Source organism: Polypterus senegalus, chromosome 3 (genome assembly GCF_016835505.1).
Source record: "Polypterus senegalus isolate Bchr_013 chromosome 3, ASM1683550v1, whole genome shotgun sequence".
Lineage (NCBI taxonomy): Eukaryota > Metazoa > Chordata > Cladistia > Polypteriformes > Polypteridae > Polypterus > Polypterus senegalus.
The window spans coordinates 293,752,464-293,775,412 of NC_053156.1; the positions used below are offsets into that span (position 1 = coordinate 293,752,464).

Below are 22,949 nucleotides of genomic sequence, written 5' to 3' on the forward strand. Positions count from 1 at the left end.
GTATGCAGCGAGAGTCCTTTTAAAATCATGGCCCATTGGTATTTCTCAAATCTGTTACCATCTGTTCATGGTTATTTACTGTATGGAGCCTGTTATTGATGTAAATAAATAAAGGGTCTTTCTGGAACCTTCACATGGATGGGCCTTTTAGGAACCAAACATGGTTCTCCTGTGACATCTCTCTGAAGAATCACTAATTATAATAACAATAATGATGATATATTTTATTTATGTGGCACTTTTATTTTTTTTAAGAGCCCATAGCAGACACCAGAGCAAGTGGCATTGACTGCTAAGGTGTGGCTGGTTTAGGGGATACCCATTTGTGTGCTTTATAGAGTAATGAATGGAATAAATAACCAGAAAACTATAAAGAACAAAATGCTAAAAAGGAAGAAAGGGTTCTTCAGCACCTAAATTCCTACTTTGTTCAGTAAACATTTAGCATAACCAGTTTGTAATTCTGGATTGATAAAAAAAATGGAAGAAACAGCTTGCTTAACTAATACATGAGGCCAACTAAAAGAAGAAAATGGTTGGGATTAAAGTCTGCAGTTTCTAGGGACCTCCAGGAGTGAACTTGAGAATTGGTGACATAACAGATATAACCATTTACTTTAAAATGAATACAGAGACAATAAAAGAAAAATAGAAGTATTAAAAAAAATTAACCCCCCTAGAAAAGGCTTTGTAATATTATTTAAAAGTGAAATAACACCAGAGTGAACTATTGTAAAGGCCCAGTTTGAAAATGGAAATAACAAGTGACATCAGGCTACTAATAAAGAATATTGGTAATAAATCACAAAAGTGTTTATGTAATAAGAGGGATATTTAATAAAACATGACATGCAGAGTTGGTATGGACATGTAATTAGACAATAATGTGCTATATGCCATAACATTCTCAAACCCCCTTAATCCAGTAGGGGGTCATGGGATGCCAGAGTCTATACAAACAGCATAAACCAGTCCACGAAAGAGTAGCAGTCCATCTCCAGTCTTTAAAAATAAAGGTGTCAAAGTGGTTTGTTAGAGCAATGCATGGTTCCCAAGCAAACCATCCACTTGAAGCTTCCAGAAAGAACCATTTTAATCCATAACAGGTCCCATAAATAAACCATGAATACATGACAAAAGATTTATGAAATACCAGTGGGTTCATGATAGTTTTGCACATAATAATAATACAGGTTAGGTTCTAGTGTTCTTGATCTGTCGGCCTCCTGCTAGATAGTTGAGAGTTCTGTTTTGTCCACATATTGGGAACCATTGCAAATCCCAAAGAATCGATTTTTATATGCAAAGTATAAAATGTTTCTTTGTCGAGCAATGATTCTATGAGGAGTTAGACAACCCAGTAAAGTGCCATTAAAGAAACATATTTTGAAGAATGTACCCTTAATGTATTTTTCTGAATTTATTTTGTGAAGAGGCCAACTGTGTGCCAGTAGCTACATTGTATTAAATGCCAGTATTTGAATATAATAGAGAGTGAAGAGCTACTATGGTTAAACAAGCATAAGTATCGATAGAATAGACTGGAAAACATTCAATCAGATTTCTACAGAAGTCATTATTTATTTATTTAATAATTTTTTTATTTATGCATGTATGCATTTATACAAAATAAATATATGTTTTGTTGCTCTTTTTAAGAAATCACTACATTTGGTTTAAAACTTCTGAAAACTATCAGTTGTCAAATGTCAATTTATATACAGAGTTCTGGCTTACCTTATAGGTCACTTCCTGAAGCTCATGTACCAAAGAGAAAATAAGTTAAGCAATTCTAACATATAAACGGCAAACGAGCAGCTAATCGTCAAAGCTGTGTTAAGCAGACAGGTACCATGCATTTACACAGAGAAGGCCTTGTTTCATTAATGTGCTGACTGGCAAATAGTTCATCAGACAGTAAACTATTTACTTGTTTTATTAATATGCTCACCAGCAAATAGATCATTAGTCCGTAAAATATTTACTTTTAAAATTTTTGATATGGTAACCCTTGAAGAGCTAGTCATTAGACTTCAAGAAGCAGAAACTGGAGGATATGGAGGATTGACTTGAGCACAGAAAATAATGGATGAATGATCAGGATTTTCCTGGATTAGGTGATGTGGAAAGTGGGGTTCTTCCTAGACCAGGACTGTGGCCAGCAATTTTTTTAGTCTTATATAAATAGAAGATTGTTATTTGCAGACATCCCTAAATTAAGACAATTTGTTCTAGATATCCTTGAATGTGTTTCTGGAAATAGAAAACGGCAGATTTTCATTGAAATTAATTTGAAAGCAGATTGATGTTAAATCTTAAAAACAGCAAGAATTTTACATTTTATATCGACGCAGTGGAGCTACAGGAATGCCTTCTGATAAAACTGGGACTCCTAGTCCTAGTGGGCACCACACTGTTCTAAAAAGACCAAAAGATTGCGGTAACATATAGCACCTTCACTATGCAAAGTTTATGCTTAACTGCAACCAGTCACTGAGGCTTTGTGAGACCGTATTAAGTCTCTGTGTTACAAAAATCAGGAGTGTTCTCCCCACGACTTTCTTATTTATTCAGATATGGAGATGGATATCTGAGGAGTAAACTGCAAGACGAATGATTATAATTTTATATTATGTACATTAAAGAACCATCAACGATAAATCAAATCAAATTAATAATATATTTGAAGAAATGAACACTGGATGTCAATCAGAGATGACTGCACATTCTTCTGTCACGATTCATTATAATTGACTTGATTAGGGTGTGAAAATTCACTTCAACCATTCAGTTTTCTGCGACACTGCAATCTGGCCATTAGCTCGACTCTATACATTGCCAAATTCTGTTATGTCCTTTTTGCTTTCTCGTAAAGTTGAATAAATCGGACTCTCCAGCTGCATGAATAAAAAAAGTACCACTTCTGGTTAGCGGAAATAGATTTCTATCAACGTTTGAGCTATGTTTTGTACCTAATACTTGTATACAAAATTTGGTTGACCGAAGTGAAAGCCCACTCATGTTATCGTGTTTACAAACACACACAGAGACGGATATAAAGACATAATTCAAAAAATGTATTTTCAGACTCAGGGAGGTCTAAAACGTAGAAATTCGTCAAAATCTCGAAATCAAATTTTTAGGCGATTACAATACTTTCCCTCTGAGAAAGTAAATCAGACTCAGGGAGGTCTAAAACATCGATTCATCGAAATCTCAAGGTGTAATTTTTGGATGATTACAATAACAACAGCAACATTTATTTCTATAGCACATTTTCATACAAATGGTGTCGCTCAAAGTGCTTTGCATAATGAAGAAAGAGAAAAAAGACAAAATAAATAAGAAAATAAAATTAGGGAACGTTTAACCTTAACATAGAATAAAAGTAAGGCCCGATGGCCAGGGAGGACAGAAAAAAAAAAAAAAATCCAGACAGCTGGAGAAAAAAATAAAATCTGCAGGGGGTCTGAGGCCCGAGACCACCCAGCCCCCTCTAGGCATTCTCCCTAACATCAATGACCTCAATCAGTCCTCATGGTATTCAGGGTTCACATGGAAGAACTTGATGATGACGATCATGTGGACTTCTGGCCTTTAATCCATAATATATCCTTTCCCCATATTTTGTATACAAGAAAGTAAAAAGGACATAACAGAACTTGCCAATGTTTAGAGCTGAGCTAATGGCCAGATTGCAGTGTTGCAGAAAATGGAATGGTTGAAGTGAATTTTCACACCCTTTGCAAACAAAATTATGCTGAATCATTACAGACGCATGTGTAGTCGTCCCTTCTTGATGTCCAGCGTTATTTTAAAAATAAGCTCTTCAAAAAGAGCATATGAGTACAGGTGGAGTGTGGTTCGGGGTAAATTTCACAATATCTCTCCATGCAGAATTGTGGATGAGTAAGACAAGTGACAAAATGTCGTAGATGCAATTGGAACCTTGGGGACCCTCCAGTGTTGACTTTACAATGTTTTAAAAACATTAAGGAAACATTGGCAAAGTATATTAGACTGCTTTCATTAATATATATGTTGTTGCACATTATTTTTGATTACCGAATGTAACATGCTAAGGGTGATAAAGTCTATAGATAATTATGTATATAACATGCGCAGTATTAGGCTTACAATATGTGAATATAATAGATCTACTGCTATGCATGTTTGTTTACAGTAGATATGTCTATAAGTCCAATATCACATTCTCAAACTTGATTCATCCACTTCAGGGCTGTAGGGGACTATCCGAGCATCACACGGTAAAAGACGCCAGTCTAACACATCACCCACACTCACACCCACGTAAGTCCAATTTAGTATCGTCGCATCGTATCATCCGCATACACGTCTTTTTGTGAGTTATCCACCCACATCCCCAGACACAGGAAGAATGGAAATACAATAAATGTACAGTAAATACTAGCAGATAAAATGTTGAACACTGATGAATAAACCAAGAAAAGCCTGCATAATCAGAAGATGAAAACAGCGGCAATACCAAATTTTGAAGACAAAGTTTAATAACCGTGGACATGAGACACAATGAAGTAAACTGGTACTGGGATCTGTTTAGTAAATTGTAACTATCTAGACATTTGTGCCTCGTTTTAGTCAGTGTGGTCACTCAACATGTATTCAAATTAATATTCATAATCTTCAGTACTGAAGCATTACACAGAAAACCCCCTGCACATATATTAAAGTTTGCAAATAAGCCAGCAAAGCTTAGACAATCCATGTTGTAGGCTTATCTTTATCAATAATTTAAAGTTAACGAGAAAAACGTTTAGAACCCACAACTAAAATCACAGTCCAGACTTGAGTATACGATTAAAATAGAGGCAATATAGAAGTAAAATGTAGGGTGAATGTAAGAACAGACAGGATTTTTTCACTTGTACTATATGTGTATAAAGTAATTCTTTTGGTTCTAAGAAAGTAAAATATAACAAGGCTGGAAGACAAGGTGTATTGTCACTATATACACGTGATATTGCATTTTAATTAATAATCATGTGTACGTGTGTGTAATATAACAAAGGCAGTGTGTACTGATCTAAGTAATGCTAACGTAAAAAAGGTTTTAGACTACAGCATTGAAATAAAGGAAAAGCTGAGATGTACTGTATGTGCTATTTACAGATAATATTAAGAAACCAACTGAAGATGTGCTGATTTTATTGGTAATTGGATGAGGCCTCTTTAAATTAGATTTGTGTACTCTGTACATTATATGTGCGAGCAAACAATACAGAAAACAAAATCACTGCTTCCCTAACCCTTGTCCTCATCTGGGGGGTTGGAGATGAAATATTATGTTGTGAATCTAGACTGAGTTTTGAAAACCATAGTGGCCTGTTTAACTTTGCATCTTACTGAATTCAGATTACATTCAAACATATATGCACATCTGTGTGTGTATACATGTATCTATGTATGGGTGTATGAATGTGTGAGTATATGTATGTTTGTATCTATAAATAAATATATATATACACACACACACACACACACACACTGGGGGTGTTATAGAGCCCCAGACCCCAAGCATGAATGTACAGACAACTCCTGGGTTCAAAACAAAGGTTTTTATTTTAAAAAAATATCTCCATACCACAATTACAAGCACTTTTTTCCCTCTTCTCTTCTCCGCTACCTTTCCCTGGCAAGTGTCGCGTGGACCAGGCAGCGCGGTTCTTTTTATTGAAGACCCAGGAGTACCTCTGGTGTCAAGGCTTAGCCCGTTGGAAGTAGTTCCAGGTCATACGGTAGTCCCATAAAGTTGGGAGTGTAACTCCCTGTAGCACCACCTGGTGGCTCCGATGTACCCCAACAGAGCTGTGCTACTGGACTATAATTCCCAGCATTCCCTGTGGGTGGTACTGAAGCCCAGAGATGGTGCCATCTGGTGGGCCAGTGAAGCCTCCCCCGATCTCCCTGTTGTATTGGCCTACCTGCCTGTTAAGTATCTGGGGCCAATTCTGGCAGGGATGCCAGCCCATACGTGTTGTCAATCAAATATATATATTATACGTGTGTGTGTGTAAATATGTATGTGTGTGTATGTATATATATGTATATATATGTATGTATGTATGTGTATATATATGCATATATTATATATGTTTGTGTGTATATGTGTATGTATAAATATAAGTATAAATATATGTGCTATATATATATATATATATATATATATATATATATATATATATATACACTAGCTGTGTAATCCCGTGCTGTAAAAACCTCAGGCTCCTAGAAACTATTGAAAATTTTTTGAATGACAAAATTCACAGCGATCATCCTTTGATCCACAATAATGCTCAGCTAATTGTTACTTCATTTTCTTGAAATAAGGCTGAAAGCTTATTTCTCTCACGTCTTAAATCGTGCAGTTCAGTATTTTGTTTTGCCGAGGTGTTCATCTTGCTTGTGTATTAGCAAGTAGTTTCTCTTTCCTCGGCGGTTTCATTTTACCGACTTGCTTGCCTCCCTTATCTATCAACCCCTATTCCATCGTCACCCAGGCTGGACAGACAGACAGACAGACACACTTCCACACATAGACATTTAAAAATATATATATATATATATATATATATATATATATATATATATATATTTGGGAGAGAGTGTATATAAATAAAGTTCATTATGATATGTAGAAAAGTGAAATCCAATAAGCTAATACAGTAATTGGGTTATAAAGGCTTATTACTGGTGTCAACAAAGTGTTATTAGTTTTCTTAAGTTTAAAGCTATACCACATGAAATAAAACATAATTCAATCAAACATACAAAGTTAAAAATATCCATAAAACAAACATACCGTCCATTAAAAGAACAATCAAAACGTAAGTGCCCTACTGCTTGGTTCATGGAGCCACATGGACTCACACCCGCTATGAGATGATTCCTCATGTATATTTATTAAATGAAAACTACACGCAGAGCCCAGTAAGCTAGTTTAGCATTACTGAAATCTTCGCTAATTGTGAAGGAGCTTGTCATTACCATTATATTTTTTTCCAATAGTGTTAAATTTCTAACACATTGCTTCTCTGTTAACTTCTGAAGAGTAGTTTTGGATTCTTACACTGAATAAGTCAACAACCAGGCATTGTTGTATATTTTCATAATCTTATCTCCTTTTCTGTTTGTCCAAATAATTCTATTTTGTAGGAAACAGAGTGCTTTAAAGTTTTTGATCGTAAGTACTCCTAGTCACACATGCACAGATGACATGTTTTTTATTCCGTTGGTTACATTCATCTTCACTTATTAGAGTATATTAAAAACAAAAAGAAATGTACAGGATTGTTTATATTTGCACAATTGCTTCATTTGTTCCCCAAAACTTCCCAAAGACCTAAATTAAATTCATCGTGTCAGCTGCATGCCACCAGGCCTGGTGAGCCTCTTCTGGTGTAACGAAGTGCGTTTGTCTCCTGCAAATGGACCTTTTGGGGCATGTGGCTCTCGAGTCGCATGGCGCAGTTTCTCATTTTCTGATCTTGCCTAATGCGAGACAGTCTCAAAAATTACAGATGGGAGCGTCAAGGTTGGTCAACGTTTGAGTTCTCCAGAAGGTCACGTAGAGAAAGTCAGTGAGAACCAGTGGTCTGCTTGCAAAGTTTTCTTCTGTCTGATGTCTGAGTTTCTGGGGAGGTGTGTTCAAGTCACTACTAATTACTTTGTACTGCAGGTTCAGTATTGTTTAAATACCTATTACAGTTAAATAATGACGATAGCATTAATGCTGCTTCCGCTAAGTTATACGGCCAATGCTTTACTAGTAACCTGACAATATTTAAAAGTATTTGTACCGAATTGGGGAGGCATGGTGATCATGTGTACTGCACTGTGTCCAGTAGTTCAGTTTCTGAGCAAGTTTACCTTTTTCTAGTCTGCGTGCATGTGGCTCATGTGTTCATATGAGTTTTTCTTTAACACTCTGTAGACATAATGATGGGATTTTTGACAAGTAGACATTGAGTGTTTCTGGTGATAGACGTGCATCTCATGCAGAGTTAGTTTTTACTTGAGCCCAATGTTGTCACCTTACCATGTTTCACTATTTACATTGTAGATGTAAATTAATGGATGGGTTTCAAATGTAGGGCCGAAGGGAAACGGGTGCAAGGCAAGAACAACACCTGTATAGGGTGCAAGTCCATCCTAGGACAAGATGGACGAGGATACTCACACTAGGAACAATTTAGCAATGTCAGTCCACAAAATCTTTGGACTGTGGGACCCTGGTCAGAAAAAGTGGGTTTGGAAAATATGTTTCAGATAATATTGTAATAAAACGTATCAACCAATAAAGACGGGATGAAAAGGCTGATTTTCTGTTGTGTAATGCTTAAATGGAACAGTGGTCTGCATTACCGTTAAGTAAAGATTAAGTACATTTGAAAATAAATTGTGTAAAACACATTGCACAAAGCGAGCTGTTGCAAAATGACTATGCCTGCCCCAATTTCAAGCACCCACCTCTCTTTAAAATAGAAATATATGTGTACAGCAGCCGTGCTATTTAACAAATTTCCTACCTGGCCTCATTTTGAGTCACGCCATCATGCCAATGCCTACACAAGAAACATCCAGCACGGTTATTTTTTGAATTGCCAACATTGTAGCTGTAGATGGCTACAAGAAAAGAGCTTAGGGATAAACATTTTAATTTTAGAAATATTTGACGAATATTAATATCCATAAGCGCCTCACTGTTGTAATATAAAGTAACACATTTCTGCATTTGAATGCCAGTCCCAAAAACGGAGAAAAGACGGCGTTACGTTTGTTTTTGTAAAACTGACCTTGGCAGTGTGTGGCAGCAAATATGCATACCACCATTTAAGACAGAGCTAACCTCTTCACATAAAGGCGGGACGCAGATGTTGGGTGGATCATTTGGGTATGTTAAATAAGCAACTGGATCCTCTGAAAACAAGCATGGCATTGTTTTCAAAGCAGCTCACAGGAATATGGATGATCCTTTGTTGTGTTTTTTTATGTAAAGTGTTTCTGTATACAAAAAGATTTCAAAGTCTGTTGGCTCCTGAATTGGCCTATCCAAACTCAAGATACCTATCATTGGCTTTCTGGTTGGTAGAATTTACCTCATCCATTACTTACTAATTTGTTTTAACCTGCTTTTGTTCTTCATGCGCTAATCTTTGATTTTTGAATCAATGTGGGATCAGCTGATGCATAGGCCACCAGTTCAATGGCTGGCATAAGCAACTGCTAATGTAACTCCACATCACTGATGCATTTAGTGTTACAATTTTATAATTTTGCAAAGATGAAATGTAATAGAATCTACAAAACAGCAATCTTTATACTGTATATAATATGCTACCATGGCTGTTTGTTTGTCTGTCCAGGATTTTAAATCACCTGTAGCTCACAAACCGTTTGAAGAATTGACCTGAAATCTGGTACACGTATACTACGTGACATCTACTGTCTGCTTTCGGGGTGATGATTGACCTCCAAGGTTATTCCTCTGTCTGTTTTGATTTTATTTCATTATAGAATCAACTCTCGGCTGTGACCAGCAGGGCAGCCGTGTGGCGCATGCGTATGGGTGCCGTTCTCATCCCTACCACCTTCACCATCACTTCCCCAACCTCTTCATATCTTAAATCATTCTTGAGGCAGATTGAAGACTTAAGTGCCAGTTTAAGTGAAAAATTAAGATTTAAGTAATTACAACACAAACGCTGACTTAATCAGTTTTAACGCAAAAAGATGGCAACGAAATAAGAAAAGAAGCGGGCGGCTAGGGTGGAGAAAAGAAGAGCTGCTCAGGAAGCAGCAAACACATCAACCTCTGAGCAAACGAATGCTAAACGTACAGAGAAAGAGGATGAGAACTAGGAATGCTCAAGTCAAGTGTGTTCACTGCACGTTATCGTGCAGTACGCCATTACTTTTCTTCTATAAAATCACAGGGGTAAAAGAGATGAAACAAATAACATTAAACGTTCTGTAAAGCAGGGGTCCCTAACTCCGGTCCTGGAGGGCCGCTGTGGCTGCAGGTTTTCATTCTAATCCTTTTCCCAATTAGTGACCTGTTTTTGCTCCTAATTAACTTCTTTTGAATTGATTTTAATTGACTTGTTTTTTAAGATTTGTTCCTCTGAATTGCTTCATTTCTTTCCTTAATTGGCACCCAAACAGAAATGAAATGTGAAGTGAGTGAGCCAACAGAAGACCACCTAAGTCAGGGCCTCAAACTCCAACCAATTTCACTCCATCCAGCTCCTTAATTAGAAATCCGATTCTTGTTGTTAATTAAACCTGTGCTTTAATTCTGTGGCTTGTTGCTGTTCTCATTGTGCAATTTCTGAAATTGTAGATTTTTTCTTTTCTAAGACCACCAGTGCAATGTTTTGGGGACCTGAGCTGATCGACATTCCTGAGACCTTCATCTTTCTTTATTTTCAGATATTGTATGATGGACACAGTTTGCTGGTCGTGTTTTGTATCTCATTATTGTTTGGCTGCTTATTAAGGAAAAAGAAACAAGTAAGGGGTCTGAGTCTTCAAGAGCAAGTCAGATAAAATGAATTCAAAAGAAGTTAATTTGCAGAAAAAACAGATCACTAATAAAGAAAAGGGTTCCCTGCTATAAAGAATTAGAACATTAGATCAATTAATTAAAATATTAACATCTCATATTATAGCAAATATACTGTACCAGTATATACACAACTGGTCAAAAGTTTTAGAATACCTCAGGTTTTTCCTTCAGATTTAATCAGTTGAAATACAATGCATGGCCTAAAATGGTGAAAAGGTAAGCAGTAAACTGACAAAGGAGGATAAAGTTGGGGGGTATGCACTGTTTACAGCTCATTGCTGCGCCCACCATGCAATGAGCTACCCCGATTGGGACTAGAGTGCAGCCGTGCAATGGGTAACACCTCAGCACCACACTGGAACAGCTGCAGTGCCAATCCTGCCACCAACCCCCCAAGGTTTCCCTGCGAGTTGGATGACCTGCTTCCAGGGCTGGATGCAAATTAACATCATACCCAGGACAGAGCAATTGCAGGTTAAGGGCCTTACTCAATGGCCCAACGGCGTAGAGTCACTTCTGGAGTTTATGGGATTTGAACCAGCAACCTTCCGATTGCCGGCTCAGATCCCTAGCCTCAGAGCCACCCCTCTGCCCATAAACTGGCAAATGTTTAAAATGAAAGTTTAGGTTATCAATAACTGAAAAAAAAAGGAAATTTCAGAATATTACAAATGGGTCTTCTTCAGGGAACAACTAATAGGCTACAACCTACAGATGTCCTGCAACAATTCAAGTAAATGAAGCCTTGCACGTTGAAGCAAACAATTTGCACAGGTGTCCCAACTTGTGTTGATTACTTAAAAACCCCTTTGTGTGTCTTAAAGCAGATTTGGAGTAGACTGTGTCACTACACCCTCTGAAGTTCTCCTTGGATAATAGTCCAATGGTGATGCCAAGAAAACAGCAATTAACTGGAGGGACAGCCTTCTCCAGTAGCTCCTCCCTCTCGATGCCCAGGAAACCCAGCATGGCTGCCCCAAGGGGTGAATTAACCATTAAGGAAAATAAGTACATTCTTAGGGTATCAAGGAAAGGGGGGCACCACAGAAATTTGACATTGCCAGGTTTACCATGATCCATATGTGACAAAACTGCAAATGGTGTGGCTGAACCAGGTTCCACATAAAGGGGCTCCCACATTAAATGAAAAAATGACAATCACATATCTCTCAATTATTAAAAAAAAAGAAAAATCTTGGGATGAGACAAGACTTTTTATCCTGCGACGAGACGTGATTTTTTGAAGAGAGACACTTTCACGTCCCGCCAGACGGTCAAGTCACGTCATACTTGCAACCTTTGGAAGCAAGTCCTGCGAAAAGGTGACTTTTGCGAGTCACGCCCTACTTACAACCATTTTCAAACACGAAAAGTAGTGTTTCTTCCCAATGAAGAGGCGTATCCACGAGAATTTAAAGATTTGTTGTTTGGTACATACGCTGTCACACTTGGGTCACAGAGTTGCATAGAAACACAGGAGATTATAGAGACAGAAACGTTATTCAGACACTTCAAACAAACATAAGTCTCTTTCAGGAATGAATCACGCTCCGTGTGTAGTTGGAGGGGATAGTTCTGTCTCTCAGTGAAAAGAATAGAAAATCTTCCTCTTTATAGGGGCGCGTCTTGGGAGCGGGATCCTCAACAAGAGAAGAGGATATCTGGGGGAGAAGAGAGACAAGGCAGTGAGACAAAAGGACAGCTGCTGTACAGGCTTTTAAAAGTTCAAAAAACCGCGTGCGATATGCAGATCACGTTGCACTGCAGCAGCAGCAAGCCAGCAGATGATCGAGCAAAGAGGAGGTAAAAAAAAAAAACTGTATTCGTCTCCCATTGTATCACCGTTTAAGAGGGAGTTTCAGAGGAGTGACTGCGTCTCATTGGGGTGCGTTTAGCCCACCTATTCACAATGCTAGCGGCAGAGTTGCAAGGTGGCTGACGCAGTAGCACAGGACTGGGGAGAATGTTGGCAAGCAAAGCAAGAAGGGGGTAAAGCCTCCTAGTATATAAATAATAATAATAATAATAGAGGTTAATGAATTTTCGTGCCCCCATGTATACCTAATTAGATATATATGGATGCACCAAGATCTATTTTATGTGCTCAGGGGCCTCTAAAGGTCTTAATCCAGCCCCGGCTGCCCTACGAGACCACAATTCCCAGCATGCCCCGCCGATACAGAAATGGGCATACAGGCTCAGGAATGCTGCCATCCAGTGTGTCAGGGGAGCATGTACTCCTGAAAAGCAGTACTAAACCCCCACCCCAGGCCTGTCAATCCATTACACTGGCCTCTCTGCAAGGTAAAGTATGGGGTTTGTACCAGCTGGGATGCTCTGCCGTCCATCACAACCTATTACTGTATGTTATCGTCTGAATGTCTTCCTTACAGACATCATCTTTGAGTTTTCTCCTGTTGTGCCGCTTATGCATTTGCATGCATTGAATGCAGTTTTGTGGCCCTAAAGGTTTTCTTTTTTGTTTTGTACAACCACCATCATTCTCTTTTAGGCAGACATTTAAAATACAGTCTAGATTTTTTTTTTGTTTTCATGCTTCAAGCACTGACGTGCACACACCTTGATAAGTCAAGACATAAAGACGGCACAGATTTGAGGCTTGTCAATGCACCATGGAAGGCAGTTTCAGTGCTAAAAATGGATGAATGCAAAGCTTGGGGCACAGCATCTAGCGCCTGGCCAGACAGCTCTCCTGCTAAAGAGATCAGTGCTACATCAAGCTCTAAAATTAGAAGGAGGATATTGCACATCATATTGGAGGAGCTTAGTAACTGTAAATTGTCTTCTTTATTTTTTTTTTTGCAGATTACGTAACTGCCTTTTTTCACAAATATGTTGCTCAAGATGTTTGTGAACTAAAAAAATAAAAGAACAAATTAACATGTTGCAGCAAGGGTTTTTTTTTTACCCTAGAGTGATTTGCATTCATAATAATTTTCTAAGTAATAGGTACAATATGTAGGCCAATATTTTCTCATTAAGCATGAAACACGCATTTCTGTGGCTTTTGTTTTCATATGCCTTAAGCAAGGCAGGCGTGTCTGATGAAGTCCAACAATCGTCTTACATCTCCAAAAAAGACAGCATGTAAAATCGATGGTGGACAGATGCCCACAGTCATGGTCCTAAGTATGGTGTGGTGGCACGGGATGACGTGGGAGCCTCCTGATGAGTTACAAGCAGGGTCGGATTAAGACGTAAGCACTTAAGAGATTTGGGTGCCCTCCCAACCTCTATTATTACTATTTTATTTTATATATATATATATATATATATATATATATATATATATTGTGGGGTACAGCCCGGACACAGACAGGTAGACATGTTGTTTATCCACACACGTGTTTATTTACTCCACTATAATACAAATAAAGTGCACAACCCAGTGCCGCAGCACCAATCACTCCTTTCAGTCCTGGTCACACAACAATGCCTTGTTCAGTCCTTCTGACCGCCTCCACTCCTCTCCTCCGAGCTCCGTCCTCTTCCACCCGACTCTTGCTGCCGACTGGAGGGAGGCGGTCCCTTTTATCTGCACCGGATGAGCTCCAGGTGCTCCCCGACAATCTTCCGCTGACACGCCCCAGTGTGGCGGAAGTGCCGGCTGTTCTCCCGGAAGCTCTCCGGGTGTCCCTGCTTCTCTTCCCCCCAGCACTTCCTTCCACGGGCCCCCAAAGCAACCAGGAAGGCGGCCCCCACGTGATCCCAGATGGGCGCATGGCCACTTCTGGTCCTCCAAGGCGTCTCGGCCGGGTCGAGGGCCCCTGGCATCCTCGACTATATATATATATATATATATATATATATATATATACCACTCAAAAAAATTCAAAGGTACATTTTGAAAACGCATCAGATCTCAATGGGAAACAAAAATCCTGCTGGCTGTCTCTACTGCTATGGACTGATATGGTGATGTGTTAGGAACGAAAGGATGGAAATGAAAACGTTCAACCTACAGAGGGTTGAATTCAAAGACACCTCGAAAATCAAATGGAACAAAATAATGAGCAGGCAGACGAGTCCATTTGGCCAAATTTCATTGCAGCAACTCCAAATCGTACTCAGTACTTTGTATGCCCATGTGCTTGTATGCATGCCTGACAATGTCCTAATGAGACGATAGATGGTGTCCTGGGGGATCTCCTTCCAGATATGGACCAGATAATCACTGAGCTCCTGGACAGGCTGAGGCATCAGATAGACCCAAACATAATGTCCCAACCAGAGGTGTTCTATTGGATTGAAGTCAGGCGAGTGAGCGGTTTTGGGTAATGGTATCAATTGCTTCATCCTCTCGCCACATGAGGCCGGGCATTGTCGTACACCAGGAGGAAACTGCAGCAGCATAGGGTCTGACAATGGAGCCAAGGATATCATCCCGATACCTAATGGCAGTCAAGGTGCCGTTGTCTAGCCTGTAGAGGTCTGTGCGTCCCTCCATGGATATGCCTCCCCAGACTGATCATCACTGACCCCCCACCAAACTGGTCATGCTGAAAGATGTCACAGGCAGCATAACATTCTCTACGGCTTCTCCAGACCCTATCACTTCTGTCATATGTGCTCAGGGTGAACCTGCTCTCATCTGTGAAAAGCACAGAGCACCTGCCAGTGGTGGACCTGCCAATTCTGGTATTCTATGGCAAATGCCAATCAAACTCCACGGTGCCCACTAAAGGACATCAGGCCCTCAGGACACCCTCATGAAGTCTGTTTCTGATTGTTTGGTCAGAAACATTCACACCAGTGGCCGGCCTGCCTGTTGGAGGTCATTTTGTAGGCTGTGCCAGTGCTCATCCTGTTCCTCCTTGCCCAAAGGAGCAGATACCGGTGGGTCCTGCTGATGGGTTAAGGACCTTCTATGAGAGGCCCTGTCCAGCTCTCCTAGAGTAACTGCCTACCTGTCTCCTTGAATCTCCTCCATACCCTCAAGACTTTGCTGGGAGACACAACAAACCTTCTGGCAATGCCACATATTGATGTGCCTGCCATCCTGGAGAAGTTGGACCACCTGTGCCAGCTCTGTAGGGTCCAGGTATGGCCTCATGGTACCAGTAGTAACACTGACCGTAGCCAAATGCAAAATGTGTGACAAAACAGATGAGGAGGGAAAAATGTCAGTGGCCTCCCTCCACCTGTGAAACCATTCATTCCTGTTTTGGGGGTCGTCTCATTGTTACCCCTCTAGTGCACCAAAGCAGCTGAAACTGATGAACAAGCCCCTCTGCTACTTAACTGACCAGATCAACAGCCCATGAGTTTCATTGACTTGATGCTGTACTCTCATTCAGAAGTGGGCCTTTAATTTGTTTGAGCAGTACTATGGTAAATCTGCCAATTGAAAATTTCTGTGCTGCCCCCCTTTCTTTGATGCTCTAAGCATGTGCTTATTTTGCTTAGCGGTTAATCCAGCCCTGGTCACGAGATTAATAATAATAATAATAATAATAGCTCTTTACATTTAAATAGGGTTTTTCTCACGTCTCAAATTACTTGAGTGAGTGGGGAGCCACTTCAACCACCTGGATGATGTGACAGCAGCCATTTTTGCACCAGTGCACTCACCTTAGCTATCAGTTGGTGAAGAGGTGAGAGAGAGATAGCCGGTTAGAGACAGGGGATGATTAAGGGACCAGTTGAAAGTACGCTGTGCGCGTTTTGGCTGCCGCTTATCACAGGTGTCATTTTTTGTTGTTTTATGTTATTTGTATCCCGTCTGACTTTTTCAGCTTCACCTTCTGATTTGACTACTCCTTCTGAATTTAACTCATTATTTAATTGACCTTGGGTATGTGAAAGGCACTCTATAAATGCAACATAATATTATTATGACTAGGCCATGGTGGGCACTTTAGTCAGGATATTGGGGTACACCTTACTCTTAACGAAGGATGCCCAGGGATCTTTTATGACCACAGAGAGTCAGGACCTCAATTTTACGTCTCATCCTGAAGGACGGCTCCATTTTTACAGCCCAGTGTCCCCATCACTGCACTGGGGCATTGGTTTCCACATTCAGACCACAGGATAAGTGCCCCCTGCTGGCATCACCAACACGTCTTCCATCATCAACCCATGCTTTTTCTAGATGATCTCCCCTCCAAGGACTGGCCGGGCCCGAACATGCTTAGCTTGTGGTAGATGACCTCTTTTGAAATGCAGGTGGAAAGTTTAGTGGGGTCTCTGTCGTTTAAACTGTGCAGTGGAATTAGAAAGTATTCAGACCCCTCTCACTTTTTACACATTTTGTTATGTTAAAGCCTTGTGCTAAAATCGTTCAAATTCATTTTCTTTTTCACTGATCAAGCAACACCAAAATCACGAAGCAAAAATCTAGATTTTAGAATTTTTTGCAAATTTATTCAAAATAAAAAACTTTAATATCACACTGACACAAGCATTCTGACCCCTTTATTCAGTACTTAGTTGAAGCCCCTTGGGCAGTTGTTACGGCTTGGAGTCTTCATAGATACGACACAATACCAGGGTTTGGGGATTTCTCTGCCATTCTTTCTCTGCAGATCCTCTCAAGCTCGGTCAGGTTGGATGGAGACCATGGTTCGGTGGACAGCTATTGTCAGAACCCTCCAGAGATGTTCAATTGGGTTCAAGTCTGACTTTTGGATCGGCAACTTTATGCTTTGGGTTATCGCCCTTTTAGAAGGCGAACCTTTGGACCAGTCTCAGGTCCAGACTGATCTACAGCAGGTTTTCATTAAGGATCTTTCTGTACTTTGCTCTGTTCGGCTTTCCCTCAACCCTGACTAGTCAGCCAGTCCTTGCTGCTGAATAACAACCCCACAACATGATGCTGCCACCACCATGTTTCACTGTTGGAATGGTATTGCACAAGTGGTGAGTGAGTGGTACCTGGTTTCTTCTAGACATGATACTAATCTTGGTTCCATCAGTCCAGAGAACCTCATGTTTAACAGTCAGAGAGTCTTTTAGGTGCCTTCTTGCAAACCCAAAGTGGTCTTTCTTGTGTCTTTTACTGAGGAAAGCCTTTTGACTAGCCACTCTTTCAAGAAGCTCAGGAGTGCTGCAGAAACAGTTGTCTTTCTGAAAATTTCTCTCTTCTTCACGCAGGTGTTCTGGATGCTTAGGCCCTGTTTGGATGAGTTGTACAGGGAGATTCATTCAAAAGAGGCCCCAAATATTCACTTGTAACTCCCGTTAAGATAAAGCAATCTGAACCAAAAAAATACGCTCTACACCTTGATGGATGTGAAATCGATTGCATTACATGCAATGCTGGAAGTGGTTTCCATTTTCTGCCAGACAAATTTCGACACGGTTCTCCATGTTCCTGAACGTATCGGTAAGCGTCTCTGGGGGGATAGTAGCAAATTCACGTTGGATGTTTTCCTTCAAATCTTCCACAGTGCGAGGTTTGTTCCGGTAGACTTTTCCTTTGAGCATACCCCAAAGGAAGAAGTCTGGTGGTGTCAGATCCAGCGACCCTGGTGGCCAAAGCCCCTTTGAAATGACCCTGTTGCAGAAGAAAGACTCAGTTTCTGCCATTTTGCTTGCCGATATGTGACACGTTGCTCCATCTTGCTGGAAGTAACCTTCCATTAACTCACGATCATCTAGTTGATTCTGACATCGCTTAAATGAATTGTTGACCCAATATGTCCTCACCATGAAGACGTGCTGCTCAATACTGTACGCCACCATCCTGATGAGAAGTCTGGTGACTGAGTGAATGAAAGGATACGGGTAGTATGCACCCAGAAGTTGCAAATGGAGGTTAAACATCATGATGGCTCTCTGGTGCGTACCTCATCGCTCAGACACAGGGGCATCCTGGCTTGTTCGAAGCTCCATATACTGAGGAGCACATTGCACATTGTTTCGTTCAGATTGCTTCATCCTAGCGAGAGTTATTACAGAATATACGGGGCCTCTTTCGAGTGAATCTTCCTGTAGTTGGTCCAAACATCTTTCAATTAGGAATTATGAAGGCAACTGTACATTTAGGAAGCGGCAATGCTCCAGATTTTCTTTTATTTTTGTGGCTTTCCTCAGATCGGTGCCTCAACATAATCCTATTTCTCTCAAGTTCTGCAGGAAATTCCTTCAACTTCAGAGCTTCATAGATTTTTTTCTCTGATACACATTTGTCAAAGTAGGACCTTCTATAAGGTTGTTCAAGTGCAAACAAAAGTAATTGCAAAGTAAAGCAGTCTCAGACACCGTAGAAAACCTCTCACTGTTCCAGTGTGGTGCTGAGGGTCCCAATCCAGGTGCTTAATCGTATGGTGGGTGCGGCAACACGCTATCAGCGTCTGCTCCCAACCTCCTCCTCTCCTCTCAGAATTAGTGTAACCTTTTATCCTGTCATCTCTGTGTCATCATGTCTCTTTGTCTCCTGCAGGGGGCGCTTGCTCTCTGGGATTGTGTTCTTTATAGAAATGCAGGACATACTTAAACCTGTATATACACCCCTTATGTAACCATGGCGGAAATAATTAGATGATAGAAATATGGTACAAAAAGGCATATATACTGTATAATATATATGAGTTACGTGCGGTGAGGTTCATGAGTGGTGACTCCTTCAGAGGCAGATTTACAAATCTATGAACCCTAAAGAGCAGCTTATTGACTATTCAACTGGCAGCCAGCATGCACCTTGACTACTGGTTATGTTTCATATCTCATCAGCATTCTTTACACACACACATAGATAGGTAAGTCGCATATTTGGCTAAGAAAGAACGTTACATTTATAGCGGCGAGAGAGAGCGCATTTGCTCTTCACCCTTCATGTGTTCTAAATTTGCCGTTGCAATTCCACAATTCATACTCATACAATAAAAAATGAAAGTATAGAGTGGTGTACAAAAAAAATTAGATTTCAGTTTTGACCTTAATTGAAGTAATTAGTTGTTTTTAAAACCTTTTAATTCTGATGCTTGAAATCAATTTTAATACGGACTGAAAGAAAAATGAAAGAATATTTGATTTAAAGTTGAAATTAAGCTTTTGAATATTGGATTGTTCTTTTCTTAGTCTGATCCCATTTTCTATAAAATTGAAACCCGATTACAGTCTTAAATTTATTTATAAATGTAGTCCATGCGCCTGTCCTTCTCCAAGAAAATCTCTGTCACTTACTTTCTCGTAAAAGTCCTCCTTATTTTCCTTCAGTTTAAAAAATCTTAATCTTTCATTTTGACAGTCAGTCGGAGCAAAAAATAAAAATAAACGGAGCGCTGCAGTGCACTTGACTTTCTGATATCGCTAACTTATCTGCGCCTCAAGGTAGAAGAACAGCAGCAACGAGCACCTGTTGGGCTCACATGCGCCCCCTTCAGGGCGGCACGGTACTGTCTGCCTCATCTTGTGCCTTTTCACTGCGGTTTTATGATCGATCAGCAAGACTAAATATGTCACTCATATTCATTAAACATATTAGCCAAGAAGAAATTTGTGCTTGAGTGCATCAGTAAACTTATGGCTGCTCTGTTTTTCGACTCTACCATTCCTCTAGGTGGTGGCTCTTGGAGAAGTCCCAGATGGCACAGTAGTGACCGTGATGGCTGGCAATGATGAGAATTATTCTGCTGAGCTACGGAATGCTTCTGCTGTTATGAAGAACCAGGTCGCCAGATTTAATGACTTACGATTTGTGGGCAGGAGTGGACGAGGTATGTTGCCGTTTCTACAGATGCTATGAAGAAATTGCTGCTCCATTGACTTGGATCTCTCAATAATCCTTTTACACAGGTTCAGCAAACCCAAATTAAAGGAATAAGCCACACAATAATGATTTTTTTCTTATATGTTACTTACCCTATGTGTTTTGTAGTGATTTTTATTTCATCTTCTAGCCCAATTAGCCCTGAACAGGGTCATTGGGGGTACTGCACAAAGTAGGAATAAACTTTGGGCAGGACGCTGGTCCATCACAGGGTGAAAACACACACACACACACAGGCCAACTCAATATTGCCAACCCACCTAACCTGCATGTCTTTGGACTGGGGGGGGAAACTAAAACACCTGGAGAAAACCCACACAGACACAGGGAGAACATGCAAACTCTACAGAGCCAGTGACCTGGCAGGGATTTGTACAACAGCAGCACTTTTGGCGTCACATAGGAGGACAATGAGTTTAATTTTTTCCTTTTGAGCAAACAGAACTTAAGAGGTGACACGATTACAGACGGGAACATATTCATTGTTCCCCTTCCATCTCATTGAAAAAGTGTTGTATACCCCTGAAATGAGATGAAATGTAAAGTGATTTCCCCCTTAGACCTCCGTGCCTTTTAATATGTCAAGTAAAGCAAAGCAAGTGTGAAAAGAGATCAAGTATTGCTTATTCCACAAAGATCTTCTAAAATGGCCGGACACACATTTGTTGGGATCCACACAGGGAGGGCCTGGGACGTGAAGCTGGTTTCATTACTGCGATACAGCAGGTCCACCACTGCACTGCCGCACCGCCCTCTTTTGTAGTGATGACTGAGAAAAATTTTTAATCACACATTTTCATGGAGAACAAAGATTGCAAAGTTTATGTACAATACAAGCCAATGGTGACCTGTGCTGTACAACAACAAAAGATGTGAAAAATGACAAGGAAAAAAGAAACAAAGGAATCCCCTGTTGCTCATGTCACATAATATACAAGTCTATTATCCAGTCATTTGCTCTGAGCTTGCAAAACACATGCAGTTTTTGTTAAAAATTTGCTGAATGGACATTTCTGTGTTTAAGTAATGCTGATCCTTTGAATTGAATAATACTAATATTAATAATAAATTATGTAATAAATGTATTCTAATTCTAATTAATAAATAAAGTATGTCTATCTATCTATTATATAGTGCCTTTCGCATCTATATATCCATTGTATAGTGCCTTTCGCATCTATATATCCATTATATAGTGCCTTTCATATCTATCTATCTATCTATCTATCTATCTATCTATCTATCTATCTATCTATCTATCTATCTATCTATCTAAATCTATAAAAAGCTGTAAAGTAAAGGATGGTGTCTGTTCGGAGTGTTCCTTTAAGATTTTTCCTCTCTTATCTGACATACTTCTAATGGCATATAAAACGTTGAATTATGAGCTGCATAAATAACTATTGGCTCTAAACTCTCCCTCCCATGAGTGAAAAAGTTTCATTTGGCTTTCATATTCTTGAAAGGGGATTGTTGCTCCGTGAATCACAGTAAATGGAATTTCTAACTGGTTCAGCAGTGTCAAAATGCTAGAACTCATTTAAGGATTTCAGACATCCCAACTCTGAAGAACTGAATTCAGGAAGGGTTTTTTTTCTGCTGAAAAGGGTGGTGCAGTGCAGGTTTTCCCCGCCCGTTCAGATCAATTCCAGGTATATAATTAAACAAATAAAGTGCCGCATCACTGCTCCAAATAGCACTCTTTATAATTACATACAGCATGTTTAGTCAACTTTTAGAGATCCTCAGATACCTCAACCCCATAGCAGTTTGCTTTGATTAATTTGTTGACTTTGCAAGATAACAACATTTATTTCTTAGCACATTTTCATTCAAACAGTGTAGCTCAAAGTGCTTCACAAGAAATCAAAGAGAACGTTACCAGAAAATAAAAATAAACACAATAACAAAAGAATTTTAATGAATAAGTAACAAATAAATATATACTATCTTATCATTTTTTAATATATGTTGTTAATCCCTCAGGGGAAATAGTTTTTTTTACATGACCTTTTGGGATTCGAATGCAGGGTCAGCTGTTGTAAGCAAGCACTCCTGGAGCAATTTTTCAGGTTATGTGCTGTGCTCAAGGGCCCAATGGAGTAGTATCCCTTCTAGCAGCAACAGGAGTTGAACGAGCAACCTTCCTGATACCAGTGCAGATCCTTTAGCCTCAGAGCCGCCACTCCACCCTTTAAAACCCTATCTATATAACTATTAGAAGAGTAGTGTCCTTGTATACAATATCATGATAGGAGTCTCTAAAGATGAGTCCAGTGATAAGGTCAGACAAATTCACCAACATTTTATGGGCAAGCTGACCTCTGAATTGTGTCTTTATGTGAAAGGGCGGGTTGTGCTCTACAATAGAAGATATCAACCGTAGCTCAGCTCTGGTCACTTTTTCCTTTCAGACTTTCCTGTTGTTGTATTGTTCAAAAATAGTCGCGCATTTCACAAAATTATACTGCAGTTTTTACTTTCTTGTATACAAAGTATAGGGAAAGTATTGTAATCGTCCAAAAATTCGATTTCAAGATTTTGATGAATCTCAACGTTTTAGGCTTCCCTGAGTCTGATTTACTTTTTTCATAGGGAAAGTATTGT

At 39.7% G+C, this 22,949-nt stretch overlaps 1 protein-coding gene across 1 annotated transcript in view; it reads left to right on the forward strand.

The window, feature by feature from the left end:
• Window positions 1-22,949, forward strand: part of runx2a (RUNX family transcription factor 2a) — a 125,051-nt gene that overhangs the window by 2,003 nt on the left and 100,099 nt on the right. The window contains exon 2 of the mRNA XM_039749448.1: window positions 20,133-20,289. Coding sequence (XP_039605382.1) covers window positions 20,178-20,289 — 112 coding nt within the window. The 5' untranslated portion in view covers window positions 20,133-20,177. The remainder of the gene's footprint in view (window positions 1-20,132; window positions 20,290-22,949) is intronic.